At 40.5% G+C, this 20868-nt stretch overlaps 1 protein-coding gene across 1 annotated transcript in view; it reads left to right on the forward strand.

Moving 5' to 3' along the window:
• Positions 1–924: 924 nt before the first annotated feature.
• The window catches only part of STK17A (serine/threonine kinase 17a), a 44090-nt gene continuing 24146 nt past the window's right edge, over positions 925–20868 (forward strand). Inside the window, exons 1-2 of the mRNA XM_003896070.4 lie at positions 925–1380; positions 13480–13692. Coding sequence (XP_003896119.3) covers positions 1175–1380; positions 13480–13692 — 419 coding nt within the window. The 5' untranslated portion in view covers positions 925–1174. The remainder of the gene's footprint in view (positions 1381–13479; positions 13693–20868) is intronic.

Here is a 20868-nt window from a genome sequence, read left to right on the forward strand (position 1 = left end):
GCAGGCAGTTGCAGTGCATTCGTTTGTTTTCCAGATCATCTCTAGCTAGGGCTGTGGAAGAGGATGGAAGTGGGTGATTGTCTCCGAATAAGAGATAACGGTGGCTCAGGCCATGGTGGTAAGGTGGAAATAGAGAGAAATGATCAAATGCCGCATTGACAAACTGCAGATGGGCATGAGAGAGGAGTCAATGCTCATCCCAAGATTTTTGGCCTGAACAGTTAGAAGGAAGGAGATGAAGAAAACTGAGACGGGGAAAGCTGGGTAGGAGTGCATTCATGAAGACCAATCAGGAACTCACTTTTGTGTATGTTAAGCCTGAGATGCTAATTTGACATCTAAGTGGAGATGCCAAATGCATAGTTGAATACACCATTCTGAAGTTCAGGAAATATTTGAAAGCTAGAGATACAAATTTTGTAGTCATGAGCATATAGATGGTAATTAAAGTCGTAAGACTGGATGAGAAGACCTCGAAAGTAAATACAGGGACGACTACAGACGATATAATAGTGTCTATTTCAAAGGGCTGGCGTGCAGGGTTAATAATATTTATACAACTCCTGCCTCCAGACCCCTCCCCCAGTGTACGGAGATCAGGGTCTCATCACCCCTTCCCACCACGTGAAGTCCCGCTTACAGCTCAAATGCCTTTTATTAACCGAAGGTCAGCTTTTGTGACTCAGATGCTCAACAGGTGCGCAACTCCGCTAACGCAGTAGGCGGTCCTGGCCAAAGGGTGGTGCTGTGAGTCGCCTCCAGCCTCCGGGCCGTCCTGAAAGCTGCACCTTCTCCCCCTGAGCTGCAGAGGGCGCGCGTGAGGCATCGGGCGCTCAGGACCCCGCAGGAGCTCAGCGAGGGGGCGGGGCAGCCACGGAGTGAGGCTTGGACGGGGAGGGGCGGGGTTAGGTGCGGGGCGGACGTGGGGTGGGGTTGGCCGGGGCCAACAGCAGGGCGCAGGGCAGGCGCGGGGTGGTCACGGGGCGGGGCCAGGCGCGGGGCCATGGGCGGGGCTGAGCTGCCGGTAGCCTGCCTGCCGCAGTCCGAGCGCCGCGCTGGGGAGAGCGGGTGTTTGAAGGCTCCGCGGACCGGCACTAGGAGCCGGGGGCGGGTCCGTGACCCTCCGGCTTCTCGGAGCTAACAGGCGGCCAGGAAAGAAGCGGGCCTGAACACCATGATTCCTCTGGAGAAGCCGGGCAGCGGCAGCTCCTCCCCAGCCGCCACCTCAGGCTCGGGCCGGGCCGGCCGGGGTCTGAGCGGGCCGTGCCGGCCGCCGCCGCCGCCACAGGCCCGCGGGCTGCTGACAGAGATCCGCGCCGCGGTGCGCACCGAGCCCTTCCAGGACAGCTACAGCCTGTGCCCGGGCCGGGAGCTGGGCAGGTGAGGACGGGCGGGGCCCGGCGCGGAACCTTTCCGGACGCGCGGGGCGGGACGCGGGCGCCGATAAGTGCCGGGGCCCCGGCGGCGAGTCTGAGGTGGCGTTGCTGCTGCCGATAACGCGCTTTGTGACTTGGCACGAACTTGGGTGCTGACGGCGAGTAGGGCAGCCGAGTCGCACCAGCGCCTCCCCACCCCCACCACGCGCCGCGCCCAGCGAGCGAGTGATGGTAACTCGATGGCGGTCCCGGAGGCGCGGACACTTTCCTCAGCCCTTTGGTTCTCTGTGGCGTTTCGAATGGCGATTTAACGAGAGAAGGTGCGGACCGCGCTCTGCCTTTCACCCCGAGCAGCGGGTCTGAAAACCAGAGGTCTGTGGAGCCGGCTTTGCTTTTTTCCTTCAGCTGTTGCGACTTTCTTGGTCTCTCTGTGTGGTTTTAATAAAATACAGCATCCGTTGTGACAGCTTCCTTTGCACCGGTGCTCTGTTACCTTGTGTCGGTCTTCTGCTGAATTCATTTTCGTTTTCTTGGTTGGTTTTGTGCCTTTTTAGTTCTAAAATATTTAGGTCCCTTTGCCTCGAGTTAGATTGGTTTCTTTCGTAGGCGCTTGGCCCTTTTCTCGCTCTTTTTACTTTGCTGGGAACCGATTCTTGCCTTCTCCCCTCACCCCACCCTAGCCCACCGTTTTTTTGTGGGAATAGGGAGAGCTTGTCTCCAAAGTTGCAAGTGCAGGCTATTCGGATGCTTTACATTTTGCATGCTGAAGAGGGGTGATCGAGTGATTTTTGTGGGATTTGGGGACTCTTCCTTGAGAACAGTTTGGGGAAGTTGTTAAATTCTCTGGCTTTGGGGGCAGACTTGAGTTCATATTCGTGCCCTGGTTGCTGTGTTTTCCTCTGGAGGGGTTAGACTCCCCAGCCTCACTTTCCTCATCCGTAAAATCAGTATAATGATGACACTACCTACCTCAGAGGTGTCCTGAAGATGCCATGCCTGTCAAGCGCATACCACTGGGCTTGCCACATGGCGTTCAGTAAATGTTCTCATTATTGCCAGCATTTGTCATGGTTGCAAAATACCACCATGTTGTAATGGGAAAGGGCCTGACAGTTGGAACAGCCTTCAGCTGGGGTCTTGAAAAGGCAAACAATGTAACATTGGTTGTAATGTTAAAAACACACTGCCTTACACATATTAAGGTAACTTTTGGAAATAGTTTTTTTGGGGGGGGGGGGGGGCGGGGTAGGGAGTGTGGAATCCTACCTTAACAAAGTCTTACTTATTCCTCAATGTTAACAAAAGGAAAAATACCTTTCAGGAGCAAGATTTACTTCACTGCCAGGCCCTAGTTGACTGGATCTGTGCATACTTTAATTGTGACAAAAGGTGAAGGGAGCTATGACTTAGCTGTGTATTCTAATTTGTCGACATTCCAAACATTCTGAAGTAACCCATATTACCCGAAAGAAGGAAAACTGGACGGGCACAGTGGCTCACGCCCGTAATCCCAGCATTTTGGGAGACTCAGGCGAATGGATCACCTGAGGTCAGGAGTTCGAGACCAGCCTGGCCAATGTGGTGAAACCCCGTCTCTGCTAGAAATACAAAAATTAGCTGGACGTGGTGGTACATACCTTTTCTTACATAAATTTCTTTACAAAAGGAGTAGGTCATAAAGCAGCATAACAATGCAATTATTAGTTAAATACTTGATATAAGAGCCTGGAACTGAAAAATAAAATTAAATCTGTTCTTTTCCTTGTGGCACCCTTTTTTATCGCATAGCAGTTTAATGCAGTGCTTAAGAATATTGGCTTTGGAGTCAGACAGTGTGAGATTGAATCTTGGCTCTTACTAGTTATGTGGACTTGAGTGCATTACCTAACCGTTTATTGCCTCATAGGGTTGGTGAGAGAATTAAGTAAAACACATAGCCTTAAGGCTGTGCTTAGCTTAAGGGAAGCACTCAGTAAATGTAATTCATAGTGTAATTCAATAAACGTTATTATTTTAAATGTAACCAAAAAAGAAAACCTGCACAATCTCAAAATTTGCCTCTATTTCTGGCAAAAGTAATGAAGTCTCAGGAAGTGAAAGTTCTGTTTGTGCTATAAGCAGTCCTTATTTAAGGTTTATAAATTTTGCCTGTATTTATGGTTTTAACATATAGTTAAGTGTGTTTTTGCTTGATCTTTGATAAGGTAGAAAACTTATTTTTCCAACTATTAACTCTGGTTGCATTTCTGATATAACTCTAATTAATCTCATTCTGATAAAGAACTTGCAGAATACTCGTTTATATTTTAATAATGTGGGAAGAAAAACAGATTTTTTTTTTTTTTCATTTTATTCTGTGGCCTTTCATTTAGTAAAATGCAGAAGGGGTGTGAAGAGTTAACTGTTCAAACAAATAGATCTTTTTGAGGTGCTACTGTTATCACAGATCTAAAATTTTCAATGAGATCACTGTTCAAAGAGAATTTTTTCAATGGTCAACATTGATTCCAGAGTAATGACAGGATGTGATGTTGATCGTTTTAAGAAATGTCACATTCTTTCATGTCTCCAGTAAAGTCCATAGCAGCATAAGTAAGAGTAAATATATGATGTAAAACATTGTTTTATTACTTGGAGCTTGACTGGTTATTCCTAAGGCTTGTTACTTTTCTTTGAGTCAGGATGTATGCCAGTGTAAAACATATTGACGATTTCCTTACTGGGGCACACAAGAGAAATGACCTTGGGTTCTGAGAATTTTTTCACATTGATTTCCCTTGAGTTTATTGATAATATAGGAACAGAAAGATGTTTCTAGGAACTTAAAGATACACCAATTTCATACCAAATGATTTGCCTTACATTTGTTTTCATTATCTAGTCCTCAACTTTAATGTTTTTAATATTCTCATAAATTTTTTCTTAAAAAAAAAAAAAAAAAGCCAAAAGAACACTTTAAAAATATTGATGCATGCTAATAGTTGGATTTTCCTAAGGCAAAAAATTACAAATACAAGTTCCCATCTGAAACAGGTACTTTATAAGTGTGCAGGCTTTACAGTTTTGCAAGTGCTTTCACATGCATTATCTCATTGATTCTCACCACAAGGCTGTTTGGAAAGTCCCATTTTTCAGATGAGAAAACAAAGACAGAGTTTAAGTCTTGTGAGAGATAACAGAGCTGGGACTCCTGACTTTGAAATCATTCTCATTACACCACACATATTTTTCAAAGAATAATCTGTAGTCATATCTTACGACTAAAGCAATTTCATATCATTCTAATGAAAGGATATGTTAGTGAGTTCGACGTTGGAACAAACATGGTCAAGCTTCAGTGTCATATAGTTAAGTCACCACTGAGGCCTTGAAGTAAATTAGGGATGTCCTATCTCCTTCTCCTCAGAGCAGTAGGGGTAACAGGGACAAGAAAGGATTTTTTTTTTCAGAGAATAAGAATATTCAAACTGAAAGGGGACTCTGGGTGGGTATTTTGGGGACTGTGTATCCTTACCTAGATTTATGGCTGTAGGTAATAGCTTCAGTTTTTGTATCTGACAACAACTTAAGCATGTGTCATAAGTTATTTTTTAAGAAATAAAGACCTTTATTAAGTAATATCCATGCAGAAATTGCTTTGTTTTAACAGAGATGTTATTTAAGATTTGACAACTCGTCATTAGTTTGATGAATTTTATTTACAAACAATTTTGGGTAATCTGATACTTTGGATGGATAAAAGAAAATTGGCCGTATTTGTGGTTCAACAATAAAGTTGCTTGGAAAGTATGGCTTCTGCTCTCAGACAGGTACTTTAAGTCAGTCACCTGTTCAATTTTGAAAAGTTCATGCTTAAAATGTTAAATTAATTTAAAATACATAAATTTAAGAATTTGAATTTTAGTCTCTTCATAAAACTATAGATAACACAGTTTTATAAAATCTGATTATTGAACCAAATGCATTAGAAAACTAAGTAGCTATAGTCATTGAGTCACCTCTTCAGGTAAGTAAGAAGTTAACTAGATTTCTTGAGATAATTTATACATTATGTAGACTAAATAGCTCACCCCCAGAACTCCTGTTCTATGATTTTTTTAAAAATTATCATTGGTTATATCATAGATCTGAAATTAATGCCAAAATCAATAAAAATAGCCACTGATTACTGATCATTTGCTGAATGCTACACACTTTAAAGATGTAGTTTTGTATAGTCTTCACTGCCCTGTATGGTAAAGTGCCATTGATATTATTTTACAGATGAGGAATCCCAGGATCCAAAGGATTAATAAATTGCCCAGTATTATACAGTTATTAGCCAGAATTTAAAACCAAGTTTGACTTGTAAAGCCCTGCCTTTTCTTATCACGCATGCTAATGTCTTATTTGAATGGATTCACTGAGTTTTACGCCTAGGGTCTTTTCGTTGATCCTTTCAGCGGTAAGGAAGACAAAATCCATTCTAGGTGTTTCTTGAATGGAACTTCTTTACCTTTAAGACATCACCTGGCTGGGTGTCGTGGCTCACACCTGTAATCCCAGCACTTTAGGAGGCCAAGGTGGGCGGATCACTTGAGGTCAGAAGCTTGAGAGCAGCCTGGCCAACATGGTGAAACCTCATCTCTACTAAAAATACAAAATTAGCCGGGCACGCACCTGTAGTCCCAGCTACTTGGGAGGCTGAGGTCGGAGAATTGCCTGAGCTTGAGAGGCGGAGATGATGCCACTGCACTCCAGCCTAGGTGATAGAGCGGGACTCTGTCTCAAAAAAAGAAAAAAGACATCACCCCAGTGTAATTAGGCAAATACTGTATTTATGTATCAAGTACATAAAGGCTCACTACCTTAGGCTCTGGAAGCTATTCCCAATGTAACAGATTGATCACTGTCCCCTTATAGGCAAGATGATATGCCACTGGAAGGTCTTACGGGGGAAATAACATTTCAGTTGGGCTGTAAAGAATGGGTGGAATTTCAGTAGTAGTTACCATTGTCAGTAAAACACCAAGTCAGAGCGGTAGAAAAATTCAGTGAAGAGAGAATGGCAAATAGTCCAGTATATTAAATGTCATGAGGTTAAGTTGCCATAAAACCTTTATTTAACAAAATAATAAGAGCAATATATATACTAGGTGTGCTGATTATATTTGCACACCTGCCATGTGCAGGCCCTATGGAGATAAAAAGATGAATAATAGGCCGGGCGCGGTGGCTCAAGCCTGTAATCCCAGCACTTTGGGAGGCCGAGACGGGCAGATCACGAGGTCAGGAGATTGAGACCATCCTGGCTAACACGGTGAAACCCCGTCTCTACTAAAAAATACAAAAACTTAGCTGGGCGAGGTGGCGGGCGCCTGTAGTCCCAGCTACTCGGGAGGCTGAGGCAGGAGAATGGCGTAAACCCAGGAGGTGGAGCTTGCAGTGAGCTGAGATCCGGCCACTGCACTCCAGCCTGGGTGACAGAGCGAGACTCCGTCTCAAAAAAAAAAAAAAAAAAAAAGATGAATAATAAGTGAAGTCCCTGAAACTCACAATCCAACTGGGAGACATAGTACAACAAGTTGTAATATGTAAGATTGACATAAATATGATAAAGGTATAAGCAAAGCACTTCAACCTAGAATAAAACAGGACCTTGGACATTATTTTACTTACCCTCTGTACTGCTCAAATTAGCATGTGTGTTTTCTGATGTTTACCTGAATGTTATATATTCTATTATCTCTTCACCTTTGCCTATAATCCAACACTTGAATTTATATTTGGAATCCCTTCAATAAATGGGATTCTCTTCACCAAAAAAGGCAGCTCAAACTTCTGTCCAACTATAACTCGTACCACATTACACAGTACTATAACTGGTACCACATTTACACAGTACCTATATTAAAAATCTAAAAGTCATCCGTGACTTTCACCTTTCCCTTCTCCTTCATCTCTGCCTACAACTCACACCTGCCAGGGAGTGCTAATAAATCTTGACTTTAAGTGTCTTTTAAACGTTTTCTGTCTTCCCAGTCTCTACTGCTGGTACTTGAGTGCAGGCCTACTGCTTTGAATTATTTTATTGGCCTGTTTCTAGTTATCACTGGCAATCTACTCTTCATAACACTATTAGAATTATCTGTTTTGTTTTGTTTTATTTGAGACAGGGTCTCATTCTGTTGCCCAGGCCAGAGTACAGTGGCATGATCTCGGCAGCCTAGTTGTCCCAGGCTCAAGTGATCCTCCCATCCCAGCCTCTCAAGTGCCAGGACCACAGGTGCACACAACCATGCCCGTCTAATTTTTGTATTTTTTTGTAGAGACAAGGTTTCACCATGTTGCCCAGGCTGGTCTTGAACTCCTGGGCTCAAGCAATCCGCCTACCTCAGCCTCCGAAAGTGCTAGTATTACAGGCATGAGCTGCCGTGCCCAACCAGAATTATCTTTTTTAAACAGTTATTTTCTAATAGGTTCCAATTCTAAGCCTGATGAAGCCCAAACTCCTTAGCAAACATACCTACCTAAAGATAACCCCTGTCTCCCTAAGCACTGTTTTTAGGCACTGATAATGCAAAGTTCTTAAGGAGCTTGGACTGGTGGGTCTCAATCAAATGTCACCTCCTCTTGTTATAATTGTTTATGTATCTTACCTTTCCCACCTCTCTGGAATATGTTTTCAATGAGTAGTTCTGAAATGTATTCATTTCTGAGATTTATCCCAAAATATTTAATGAAAACCTAAGTTCCCAGTTTTGTACCTATTAGTGAAATGTAGATGTTTTTGAAATGAAAAAATAAACCTGAAAAGCATGGCAACTGTATATTCTAGGAAGAAGTTTGGCTTTTGAGTCAACAAAAAAAGTAGATGTGCAGCAAACATGCCCTTCGGACCTCATCAGCCCCAAGTCAGTTATATATAACCATGGCCCCTAATGTCAGAGAAACATCATTTTTAAAATGTTTTGTAGAGGACTCAATAACCTAAAGTTAAAGGTTGAGGTATAGTCACAATTTTTACGATAAAGTCATGGTAAAATATGCATGTTGGAACCCTTTTGAGGTATGGAATTTAGGGAACTCTGTCAATGTAATTCTGAGCATATACACTGGGACTTTGCAGCTTGAATACTGAATCTCATGTTTTCTTTATACAATGTGGCTGTGTAGAACAGCTCCAAGAAATCTGTTATTATCTCCTCTGACTCTTTGAGTGGTTTGAAGGGTCCCGTTCCCATTGCACCAGTCATTTAGAGATGAAGGCATGCATGCTTCCTCAAATCATTGCGAGCTGCTGTCATGATGTCAGTTTCAGTGGTATGTGGTGTTAGAACGATGGAAGAGTTTTATTCAGCATAGGATAGAGCAGGGTTCAGCAAACTACAGCCAACCACCTATTTTTGAAAGGGTAGAGCAGGGTTCAGCAAACTACAGCCAGCCACCTATTTTTGAAAGGCTCACAAGCTGTTTTTACATTTTTTATGTTTTACATTTTTTAATAGTTAAAAAAATTAGAATAAGAGTAATATTTAATAACATGAAAATCTTATGAAATTCAAATTTTGGCGTAAAAGTTTCACTGGAAGCCAAAGACACCCATTCATTTACCTTTCTTGTATGGCTGCTTTTGTTCTACAACAGTGGACTTGAGTCATTGCCGCAGAGACCCTCTGGTCCAGAAAGCCAAAAAGAGTTACCATCCTGTTTGCCCTTTACAGAAAAGTTTGCTGACCCCAGTATAGTACAGGATATGATGGAAAGAAAATAATAAATCTAGAACTGTGAGGAATGTTTCCAGAAAAACAGAGGTGGTATCAGAGTAGTCACTGATATGAAAAGAGAGCCGTGGGAACTGCATTCTGGCACCTAAAGGAATGGGTGAGAAGCATGAGCAGCAGATGAGTAAGTATGGGGAAGAGGCCCCAGAATTTAGCAATGGCTGTTCCGTAACAGGGCTCCCAGAGTTCACAGGTTAGCAATGTGTGTGAGTCCGTGTTTAATTTGCCCTGTTAAATTCTAGCTTCTAGATTTTGATCTTTCGTTCTAGACTACTGATATAATTTTGAGTTCCAATTCTGTTTGCTGAATTAGCTGTCTTCCCATTCGGTCCTTAAAAATATACTTTCAGGCTATGTAATAAGTAGTTTTTTACTTACTGCACAGTACTTTATTGCTTTGAATGTCAGGTGTGGCAACAGTAAACATTTGTATGTGTGATATGTGTTTGAGGGCCGTTCTACTGAGTCATTTCTAATTTACCAGGAACATGTTTGCTGCCAATTATATGTTGAGGCTTCATTTCAGACGAATTTTTTACAAATTAAACTTTTCTCTTCTCTTAACTTCAGACATGTAGGTATGAAAATATCAAATTATTAATAATTGTTTTCTTTCTTAAAGGAATTAAGAGATCATTGGGAACCTTTTAAAACTTGATGGAGATGTTAGCCTAATAGTTACTCTCTCCAATATCTGTAGAAGTCTTTCATATTTCTGTGAACAAAAGAACTTTGATCTGAATAAGGGTGCTATTAGGTACGTTGTTTCCAAACTGAACAGCCATAGGCCTTTGCCTAAGGATTTGTCATTCCACATTTATATTACTAATGATAAAAACATGGAAGAAATGAAAATTATATTTGCAGTTAACAATCGCTGGGAAGGAAGAATTACTACTCAAAATTATGTCAGTAGTCTAGAATGCTGGCTCAAAGCCTAGAAGTTAGAATTTAACAAGGCAGGCCAGGGACGGTGGCTCACACCTATAATCCCAGTATTTTGGGAGGCCAAGGTGAGTGGATCAGTTGAGGTCAGGAGTTCGAGACCAGCCTGGCCAACATGGCGAAACCCCATCTCTACTAAAAAAAATAAAAATAAAAAAATTAGCTGGGCATGGTGGCATGTGCTTGTAATTCCAGCTATTTGGGAGGCTGAGGGATGAGAATTGCTTGAACCGGGGAGGTGGAGGTTGCAGTGAGCTGAGATCGTGCCACTGCACTCCAGCCTGGGCGATAGAATGAGACTGTGTCTCAAAAACAACAACAAAAAAGAATTTAACAGGGCAATTAAAGCCTTGCACTTAATTTTTTAGAAAGCTTTTTTTAAAAAATAGATTTATGGGTATAAGTGCATTTGTGTCACATGGATGTATTGGGTCATGGTGAAGTCTGGGCTTTTAGTGTGCTCATCACCTAAATAGTATACATTGTACCCAATAGGTAGTATTTAATTCCTCACCCCCTTCCCACTCTCTCACCTTTTGGTCTGTTTTCCACTCCGTATGCCTGTCTGTCCATTTAGTTCCCTCTTAAAAGTAAAAATAGGCAGTTTTTTACTTCCTGCTTGAGTCATCTCACTTAGGATAATGACATCCAGTTCCATCCACGTTACTGCAGAAGATATTATTTTTATGGATGTGTATTAGTCCATGATACATACACACACCATATTTTTAGTCCAGTCATGCACTGATGGACACAGGTTGATACCTTTGCTATTGTGAATAGGGCTGTGATAAACGTATGAGTACAGGTGTCTTTTTCATATAATTTCTTTTCCTTTGGGTAGATACCCCGTAATGGGATAGTCAAGTCAGATGGTAGTTCTTTGAGAAATCTCCAAACTACTTTCCATAGTGGCTGAACTAATTTACATTTCCACCAACAGTGTATAAGCGTTCCTTTTTCTTTGTATGTTCGCCAACGTTTGTTGTTTTTTGACCTTTTACTAACAGCCATTCCAACTGGTATAAAGCAGTACCTCATTGTGGTTTTAATTTGCATTTCTTTGATGATTAGTGATCTTGAACATTTTTTCATGTTTGTTTGCTGCTTGTATGTCATCTTTTGAAAAAAATGTCTGTTCATGTCCTTTGTCCACTTTTTAATGGCGTTGGTTTTTTTCTTGTTTTTTGAGTTCCTTGTAGATTCTGGATCTCAACCGTTTTTGGAGGCATAGTTTGCAAATATTTTTTCCCATTCTGTAGGTTGTCTATTCATGCTGTTGATTATTCCTAATTTTTTAGCAATCATTTTTAAAATGTAGTATGAGGATACTGACTTGACAAAAAATCAAGGTGGAAAAAATCTAGGTAGTTTATCAGCCCAATTTGAAATATGAAAAACATGTCAAGTTTTTTTAACAAGCAATCTTAGGTTGTATTGTCCCAAGAGCAACAAAAGTAATAATGATGTAATGCTTTGATTGATTATACCTGGATTAGTTGCTTCAGATTTGGTTAGCACATTTTCTGATGAGCCATAATAGGAAGTGAACCTTATGGGGAGGTGGGCATGGTGGCACGCGTCTGTAATCCCAGCTATACAAGAGGCTGAGGTGGGAGGATCACTTGAGCCCGTAAGTCCAAGGCTGCAGTGAGCTATGATGGTGCTACCGCACTCCAGCCTGGGCAACAGAGTGAGACCCTATCTGTTAAAGGAAGAAAAAAAAAAAAAAGAAACCCTATGGTGATGAGGATTGATTGCAAATTGGGAAAGGGAAGAGGGAATGGCAGCTAACAGATGGTGTTTGCTGTGTTCACTATCTGATAGACTGCCATGTAGAAAAGAGTATGAGGTCTGGTCTGTACTGCTCAGCAAAGGACCCTAACTGTAGCCCTTCAGCTGAAGTCAGGTTTAGTCTTGTAGTGAAGACCTTATTATAGTAATATGTACCCAGTAGTGGAAAAGATTACCTCACAGTCTGAAATAAGACATTGGCATTTGGCGTTAGGTAAAATATTATATGATTTCTAAGTTGTCTTTCAACCTAAGGATTCAGTGGATGTTTATGGGTGATGACTATCACAGCTTAATGATGTTTGTGTGATTAATAATATTTTATTGAGCACTTACTGTGTGGCAAGTACCATGCTAAGCAATTGAAATATATTATTTAATTCTCACAACCCTGTGAAGTAGATGCCATTTATGTCTCTATTATACAGATTAGAAAAATGAGACTTAGGGCATGGAGGCTCATGCCTTTAATCCTAGCAGGATCACTTGAGGCTGGGAGTTCAATACTAGCCTGAGCAACATAGAGAGACCCAGTCTCTTTAAAAAAAAAAAAAAAGAAGAAGAAGAAGAAAAGAAAAATGAAACTAAAAGAGGTTAAATAAACCGCCTAAGGTTACTGTCAAGTGCCACTTACAGGGTTCAAGGCCACATAGGTTTAATTCTAGAGCTCATACCTTTAATCAGTATGCTATACTGAGTCCCTGGTTTACCTGCTTATTAGTGTAATGACAAAGAGTAATGCATCAAGATAACACTTTGTTATATCTGTCTTTGTGAGAAAATACAACATTTCTAGCTGATGCTCTAGTTAAAATGATATATGAGTGAGATCCTTACCTTTAGAAAGTGATAGTGCTCTTTAGAGTCAGTTAATGCAGTGAAATTCATCGCATTAAGAGACCAATTTCTCTTAAAAAAATCAAATGACTTCCCCCCCCCCCCCGCCCGTAAGGCCAGAGTCTTACTCTGTCACCCAGGCTGGAAATGATCTTGTCTCGCTGCAACCTCTACCTCCCAGGTTCAACCGATTCCCATGCCTCAGCCTCCTAATCCAGCCTAGCTGGATTACAGGCGTAGCACTACCATGCCTGGCTTATTTTTGTATTTTTAGTAGAGGCAGAGTTTCATCATGTGCTAATTTTTGTATTATTAGTAGAGACGGGGTTTCGCCATGTTGGCCAGGTTGGTCCAGAACTCCAGACCTCACGTGAGCCACCTGCTTCAGCCTCCCAAAATGCTGAGATTACAAAGGTGACCCACCATGCCTGGCCTCAAATGGCTTTTTTAAAGACTTAAATCATTTTGTGTACAAATGTGCAAAAAATTAAGTTATGTGTAACTCTGCAAAAAATATGGACTTTAATATTTGTTATTCTTTATTTAGAAAATGAATTGTGCAGATTTATACATTTTGTTTTATTTGATAAATCCATAAATCTATAGATGTAGCCTATATAAATCTCTAAGTGATATTTCTACTTTTGTGATTGTATATGAGCTAAATTTGAATATCTACCAATGGTTATTTGGAAATTTCGTTGAAATCTGCCATCTGTGGAAAGTTGTCAACTTTAACAGTGAATGTTTTTGTTTAATTCTAGGGGGAAATTTGCAGTGGTGAGGAAATGTATAAAGAAAGATTCTGGGATAGAATTTGCTGCAAAGTTCATGAGAAAAAGAAGAAAAGGCCAAGATTGTCGGATGGAAATAATTCATGAAATTGCTGTACTTGAACTAGCACAGGACAATCCTTGGGTCATTAATTTACATGAAGTTTATGAGACTGCATCAGAAATGATCTTAGTTCTGGAATAGTAAGTATTGTCTTTCTTAGATTAAGTTTGTTTGGTAGTCTACACTTCCTTTATGGGATACCACTCATCTGTGATAATGTTCTTTCTTAGATTAAGTTTGTTTGGTAGTCTACACTTCCTTTATGGGATACCACTCATCTGTGATAATGTTGCCAGGCCTGGTTCTCTGGAAATCTCAGAATTTTCTAGATCATCTTCAAGTGTTCCTCTTATTTATTTAACATGTTCCAAATTTGCAAGGATGCATGTATATTAGCTTTTTAATTTTCATTCTTTAATTCTTCTCATAATAGGATAAAAGGTTATCTTACGATTTTATTAGAGGCACTCTTAACGAAGTAATACCAAACTAATATTACAATAAAAGGCATTTTATAATCCTTGCATGTTCTTATAGTCTGAGTTAATCTCCTTTCTTTTAGAAACAGTAGTCTTGATTCTTACCATGTTTTCAATTTAAGTAGGTAGATACAGCACAGAAAACAGCTTTGAAAAACGAAGGACTGTTCTTTCTCCTTAAGAAATCATGGTTTCAGGCCAGGCACGGTGGCTCATGCCTGTAATCCCAGCACTTTGGGAGGCCGAGGCAGGAGGATCACCTGAGGTCAAGAGTTCAAGACCAGTCTGGCCAACATGGTGAAACCCAGTCTCTACTACAAATACAAAAAAATTAGCCTGGCGTGGTGGCATGTGCCTGTAATCCCAGCTACTCAGGAGGCTGAGGCAGGGGAATTGCTTGGACCAGGGAGGTGGAGGTTGCAGTGAGCTGAGATTGCGCCACTGCACTCCAACCTGGGTGACAAAGCGCGAGACTCCATCTCATAAAATAAAAGGCCTTAATACTCATGCCTATAATCCCAGCACTTTGGGAGGCCAAGGCAGGAAGGATTACTTGAGCCCAGGAGTTTGAGACCAGCCTGAGCAACATAACAAGACCCTGTCTCTTTTAAAAAATAATTAATTTAAAAAAGAAAACAAAAAAGACTTAATACATCAATAAATCCGAACAAAATGAGAAGACAAACTCGGAAAAATACCTCTAATATTCATCTAGCCAAAGCAGTTAAAGTTGCTTGAATATATAACCGGGTCTTACAAATACACACAAACACATGAACCTCCCAGTTTGAAAAGGGCTTGGCCCATAATCCCAAAAGATGCAATCCTAAATGTTGAAATTCCAAAAAATCAAAAACCCTAAGGTCTAAAATCTCAAAAATCACAATCCCAAAAGATCAAAATCCTGAAAATATAATTATGGAAAAAATAATCCTAAAAAATTCTCTAAAAGACATTTATTTGGTCAGGTGCTGCAACCTCCGCCTCATGGGTTGAAGCGATTCTCATGCCTCAGCCCCCACAGGTAGCAGGGATTACAGGCGTCCATCTCCACGCCTGGCTAATCTTTTGTATTTTTTGTTAGAGATGGGGTTTCACCGTGTTGATCAGGCTGGTCTCAAACTCCTGACCTCAGATGATCCACCCGTCTCAGCCTCCCAAAGTGCTGGGATTATAGTCATGAGCCCAGTCAAATCTCAGCACTTTGGGCAGCCGAAGTGGGAGGATTTCTTGAGCCCAGGAGTTGGAGACCACCCTGGGCAACATAGCGAAACCCTGTCTCTATAAAAAATACAAAAATTAACTGGGTGTGGTGCTGCACTCCTGTAATCCCAGCTACTTGGGAGGCGGAGGTGGTAGGATCACCTGAGCCCAAGAGGTCAAGGCTATAGTGAGTTGAGATAGTGCCACTGCACTCCAGCCTGAGTAACAGAGTGAGACCCTGTCTCAAAAAACAAAAGAAATTTTATTTACATTTTAAAAGGGGATTGATTTAGGAAACATAAAAATAACTATGTATACCATAAATTGTCCAATTATGTTAATTAAAAATAAAATTTTAATACATGACATTTCATGGCCACTTTATTTACATGCTAAAACAGACAGTAATAACATACGTTTTTACAGACGTAACACTCAGATATACTAACAGTCACACAAATGTAACAGTTATGAGCCAGATAAACCATATTTATAAAAGAAGTAGTTCAGCCGGGCGCAGTGGCTCACGCCCCAGCACTTTGGGAGGCCAAGGCAGGTGGATCACGAGATCAGGAGATCGAGACTTTCCTGGCTAATACGGTGAAACGCTGTCTCTACTAAATATTCAAAAAATTAGCTGGATGTGGTGGAGGGCGCCTATAGTCCCAGCTACTCCGGAGGCTGAGGCAGGAGAATGGCGTGAACCTGGGAGGTGAAGCTTGCAGTGAGCAGAGATCGCGCCACTGCACTCCAGCCTGGGTGACAGAGTGAGACTCCATCTCAAAAAAAAAAAAAAAAAATTCTAAAAGTGAAATATATAAACGTATATCTCCATAGTTGATAATTCTGTACACTTAAATTGATAATTGTGGTCATCTGAAATACCATGACAAGCAACCTAAGTCTTTTGACAAAATTGATTGAAAATCTCAATGTGTCATCACCATATATGCAGTTGCCCAAAGAGCCAAGATCTCAAGAAATTTTTTTCACAAATGCAGATGTACAAAAAGGACATATCTTCATTTATTAATAAAGTTTCAATGTTTTTGTTGTTCTTTTTTGTTTTTTTTTTTTGTTGAGACAGAGTCTCCCTCTGTCACCCAGGCTGGAGTGCAGTGGCATGATCTTGGCTCACTGCAACCTCCACCTCCCAGTTCAAGCAATTCTCCTGTGTCAGCCTCCTGAGTAACTGGGATTACAGGTGCACACTACCGTGCCTGGCTAGTTTTTTGGTAATTTTAGTAGAGACAGGGTGTCACCATGTTGGCCAGGCTGGTCTCAAACTCCTGACCTCAGTGATCCACCTGCCTTGGCCTCCCAATGCTGGGATTACAGGCATCAGCCACCAGGCCTGGCCTCAGTGTTTTTACATACACAAAATCAACATTGTGATAATATATTTTGATGGAGTCAAATTTGCAAAATATTCATAAAATGAATTAACTCTCCTCAAAATTTCACCCAGTTCATACCTCCAGTATTGAAAATTATGCGAAGATGAAATGCCTAGCATAGTGAATTGGTGCTATAGGTGAAGGGGCAGATGTTGTACATGATTGAATAATTTGGCAGGGGAGAGTTCTTTTTTACCTGCGTTTTCATTTCTATAATCTTTGAAACACCTGCTGCACTTGTATTTGGACAGTGGTTGTGATCTACAAATTTTGTAAGTATGTGTTGTCCACCGGAAAACCTGGTTATTGCTCAGCCATTGCAATTCAATTATTTTCTGCTTTCAAAGCACCGATAATAATTAGCTTTTAAACCATTAGGTATCATTGTATGCTTAACTTAATCACACCCTTTTTTGAAGGAACAATTTCACAGATCTCTTCCATTGTATTGTAAGGAATACAGTGAGAAGGAATGATATTGGACTTCCCCAGGACCAAATCTCTATTATTTAATAATTAACCTTCTCCAGAGAGACAGAACCAATAGGATATGTGAATAAATACGAGAAGGAACTTATTAGGAAACTGGCTCATGTGCTTATGGTGACTGAGAAGTTTCACAACAGGCCTGCAAGCTGGACACCTTGGGATGCTGGTAACATGGCTTAGTCCAATTGCAAAGGCCTCAGAACCAGGGAAACCAATCATTACCTTTCAATCCAGGCCAAAAGCCTCAGAACCCCAGGGAGTGGGAGTGTAGGGAGCAGGGGTGGTCAGGTGTAAATCCTGACATTTAAAGGCTGGAGTTCTGATGTCCACGGCAGCAAGAGAAAAATTGGTCCCAGCTCTCAGAGAGAGACCAGCTTGTTTTCTATGTTTCTTCTCTCTAATTAGATGGTGCCTGCCAACATTGAAAACATATCTTTCCTACCTAGTCCACTTGGACTCACACGCTAATCTCTGGAAACACCCTCACAGACACACCCGAAATAATATCCCAGATTTCTAGGTATTCCTTAATCCAATCAAGTCAACAACTGAAATTAAGACCATAAATCCACCCCTTGTCAGTTTGGCATCCATAATGCATCTCCTTTAAACTGTACTTAATTTCCAAATAAAGACAGCAACAAGGTAATAGTTCCACCTAACAGGATGCACCTACCGTGATGCACCTAGCCTCATACAACCAAAAACACAGTGGAAGTCCCTTCCCTAAATCCCCTCCCTCCCTAGAATTCAGTTTTCACGATTTCAACAGTCGAAATTTTAATTGTTCAAGATTGTGATTTGGGGATTTTAGACTTTAAGGACTTTTTTATCTTTCAGGATTTTGATCTTTTGGGATTTTGACATTCTGGATCATGGCATCTGAGATTGTGTCTTTCAGGATTATGATCAGCTCTGGTTTTAAAAAAATGAACAAATGATATGAAATTTTCACACACGCAAATGTAAATTACCTATATACACATGAAAATATTTTTATTTTTATAATGTAAATTTTAAAATAGGTTGTGAATTTCCACCTATCAGACTGGCAATGATTATAAACAAAAGTGATATTCATTAATTGAGCCATTTTAGTATAACTTTTCTGGGGTACAGTCTGAAGTATGTATCAAAAGCCTTAAAAAAATATGTTTTAACCCAGCAATTTTACTTAAAGTTTTTTTTAATAGTACATAATGGGGTCTCACTATGCTGACCAGGCTTATCTCAAACTCCTGGCCTCAAGCAATCCTCCTGCCTCAGCCTCCCAAAATGCTGGGATTATAAGCATGAGCCACCATACATGGCCTAATTTTAGTTTTATTAATTTTTTCACAAGGAAATATTAGGCAGTTTTGCAAAGATATGTTACCAAAATGTTCCTTATGGCATTCTCTATGTAGCAAAAAGGTAGAAATAGTCTAAATGTTTGTTAGAAAAAAGGTTGGTTAAATAAGTGATGTCACAAAATGGATTACTGGGCAGTCATTAAGAAGCTAAGGTAAATATATTTCAAAGATTTAAAATACTAAGTTTAAAAAAGAGCATGTTACAAAATAATGTGTATGGCATTATGTTGTTTTTATTTAAAAGTTTATAGAGGGTGAAGTCTGGATGGCTAAAATATTAAGCGTGTTACTCTTGATAGTGTAATTCAAAAGTATGGTGTTCATATATTTTAATTCAATAATTTCACTTGTAGGAATCCCTTCTAGAGAAATAATATGAACATGAGAAGCACAAAAGTGTTTGTCACAATGCATTTCTAATTTATGATAGTAGAAATACCCAAAAATGGCAGAATGGTTAAAAGTTATTTTAAAAAAATAAGTTTAGGAATCTCATATGGAAGCCCACTGCTTACCAAGGATTTGTTTTTTTCTGTTTATTACAGAGGGGATTAAGGTAGAATTGGAAATTGATCCAGAAAAGACCACCTGAAATATTCTGTCTCCAAAATCTCCTCCTTGCAAAACCTGCTCTTCAGCCTTTCATCCTGGGATCCTTTTCAGTTCTTCCAGTCTTCACCCGGCTCCTGACCTTTTTCTTCCCTTTTCTTCCCTTCTCCTCTTTGGTAGTTAATCTAACTTCTCTCTTACCAGCACCTCACATTATTTCCCTCTTCCTCTTGGTCATCCTCTGCAACTCATTTGCCCATTTTAAACCCAGAATGCATGCTGTGTGTCCCTCCTCCTGTGCTGCCACACATTCTTGGAAGGACTTGGATCGTTTTTCATCTACTTAGTACAAGTGTAAGAGTTCCATCTTCAGCTAGGCTCATGGTATAGCTTAGCAAGTCTGTACCTAATCTCTTACGTCCTTTTAACACCCCCACCCCCTGAGCTAATCAATATCTTTACCACACTTACTGTGTCACCTACTTCCCACCTCTCATGAGATACTTAGCCTTTTCTCCCCCATATAGAGAAATCAAGGCCATCAGACACACTCCCCAAGCATCCCTCCCCTCTTCCTCTAATATCTGTCTTTGTTGCTCTCATGCCCGTCCCTGCTGTTCGATGGAAGAGATTCAGCTAATCATTTCCAAGACTGAAACTCTTATTTAAGTTCTTTAATTCTTATCCTTCCTTTTCTAGGACCTGTGTTTCGTTTTTTCGTAAATTATGTAACCTCTTCTAGAGTTTCAGACCTTCCTCCCATGGTGGTTCTTTTCCCTTTGTCTTCTAATATTTCAGTCTCCTCTATGCTAAAATTCCTTCCTCAGCTTTGACTCTTACGTCTTGCCTTTCTCTTTTCCTTACTGCTATACTTCTTAAAAGAATAGGCTGAATTTACAGTATTCCTCACCTTACAGTTTTGTTCTACTTCATTGATCCACTCATCTGTTCATGGGCCAATACTCCATTCACTTTTTAATCTAATGCCATCTGCTCTTCTGATACTTTGATGAGGTCACCAGTCCTGTGTGCCAAAATTAGTCTCCTCGTTTTAGTATTCATTCCAGTTCTTGCTCTCTTTAAACACTTGATATTATCCTTTCTTTCTTGAAATCATGTTCTTCCTTGGCTTTCACAGCCCTATTTTGTAAAAATCTCCTCCTCCTCTCAGAACCTTTTATCCTTTTCTACTATATAAGTGTAAGTGTTCCCCACAGTTCCATCAGCGTTACTGATGTCATATATTTATGTTTTATACATTTACCCTGGATGATAAAATCTATTTTTGTGACTTCAGCTATCATTTACATGCTGGATATTTCCAAATCTTTGTTTCCAACCTCAGCCCCTTTCTTCTCCTTCACTTATGAAGCTTAGTTTGGCTGGATATGAAATTCTGGGTTGAAAATTCTTTTCTTTAAGAATGTTGAATATTGGCCCCCACTCTCTTCTGGCTTGTAGAGTTTCTGCTGAGAAATCCGCTGTTAGTCTGATGGGCTTCCCTTTGTGGGTAACCCAACCTTTCTCTCTGACTGCCGTTAACATGTTTTTTTCCTTCATTTCAACTTTGGTGAATCTGACAATTATGTGTCTTGGAGTTGCTCTTCTCAAGGAGTATCTTTGTATCTTTGTGGCGTTCTCTGTATTTCCTGAATTTGAATGTTGGCCTGCCTTGCTAAGTTGGGGAAGTTCTCCTGGATAATATCCTGCAGAGTGTTTTCCAACCTGGTTCCATTCTCCCCGTCACTTTCAGGTACACCAATCAGACATAGATTTGATCTTTTCACATAGTCCCATATTTCTTGGAGGCTTTGTTTGTTTCTTTTTACTCTTTTTTCTCCAAACTT

Source organism: Papio anubis, chromosome 4 (assembly GCF_008728515.1).
Source record: "Papio anubis isolate 15944 chromosome 4, Panubis1.0, whole genome shotgun sequence".
Classification (NCBI taxonomy): Eukaryota; Metazoa; Chordata; class Mammalia; order Primates; family Cercopithecidae; genus Papio; species Papio anubis.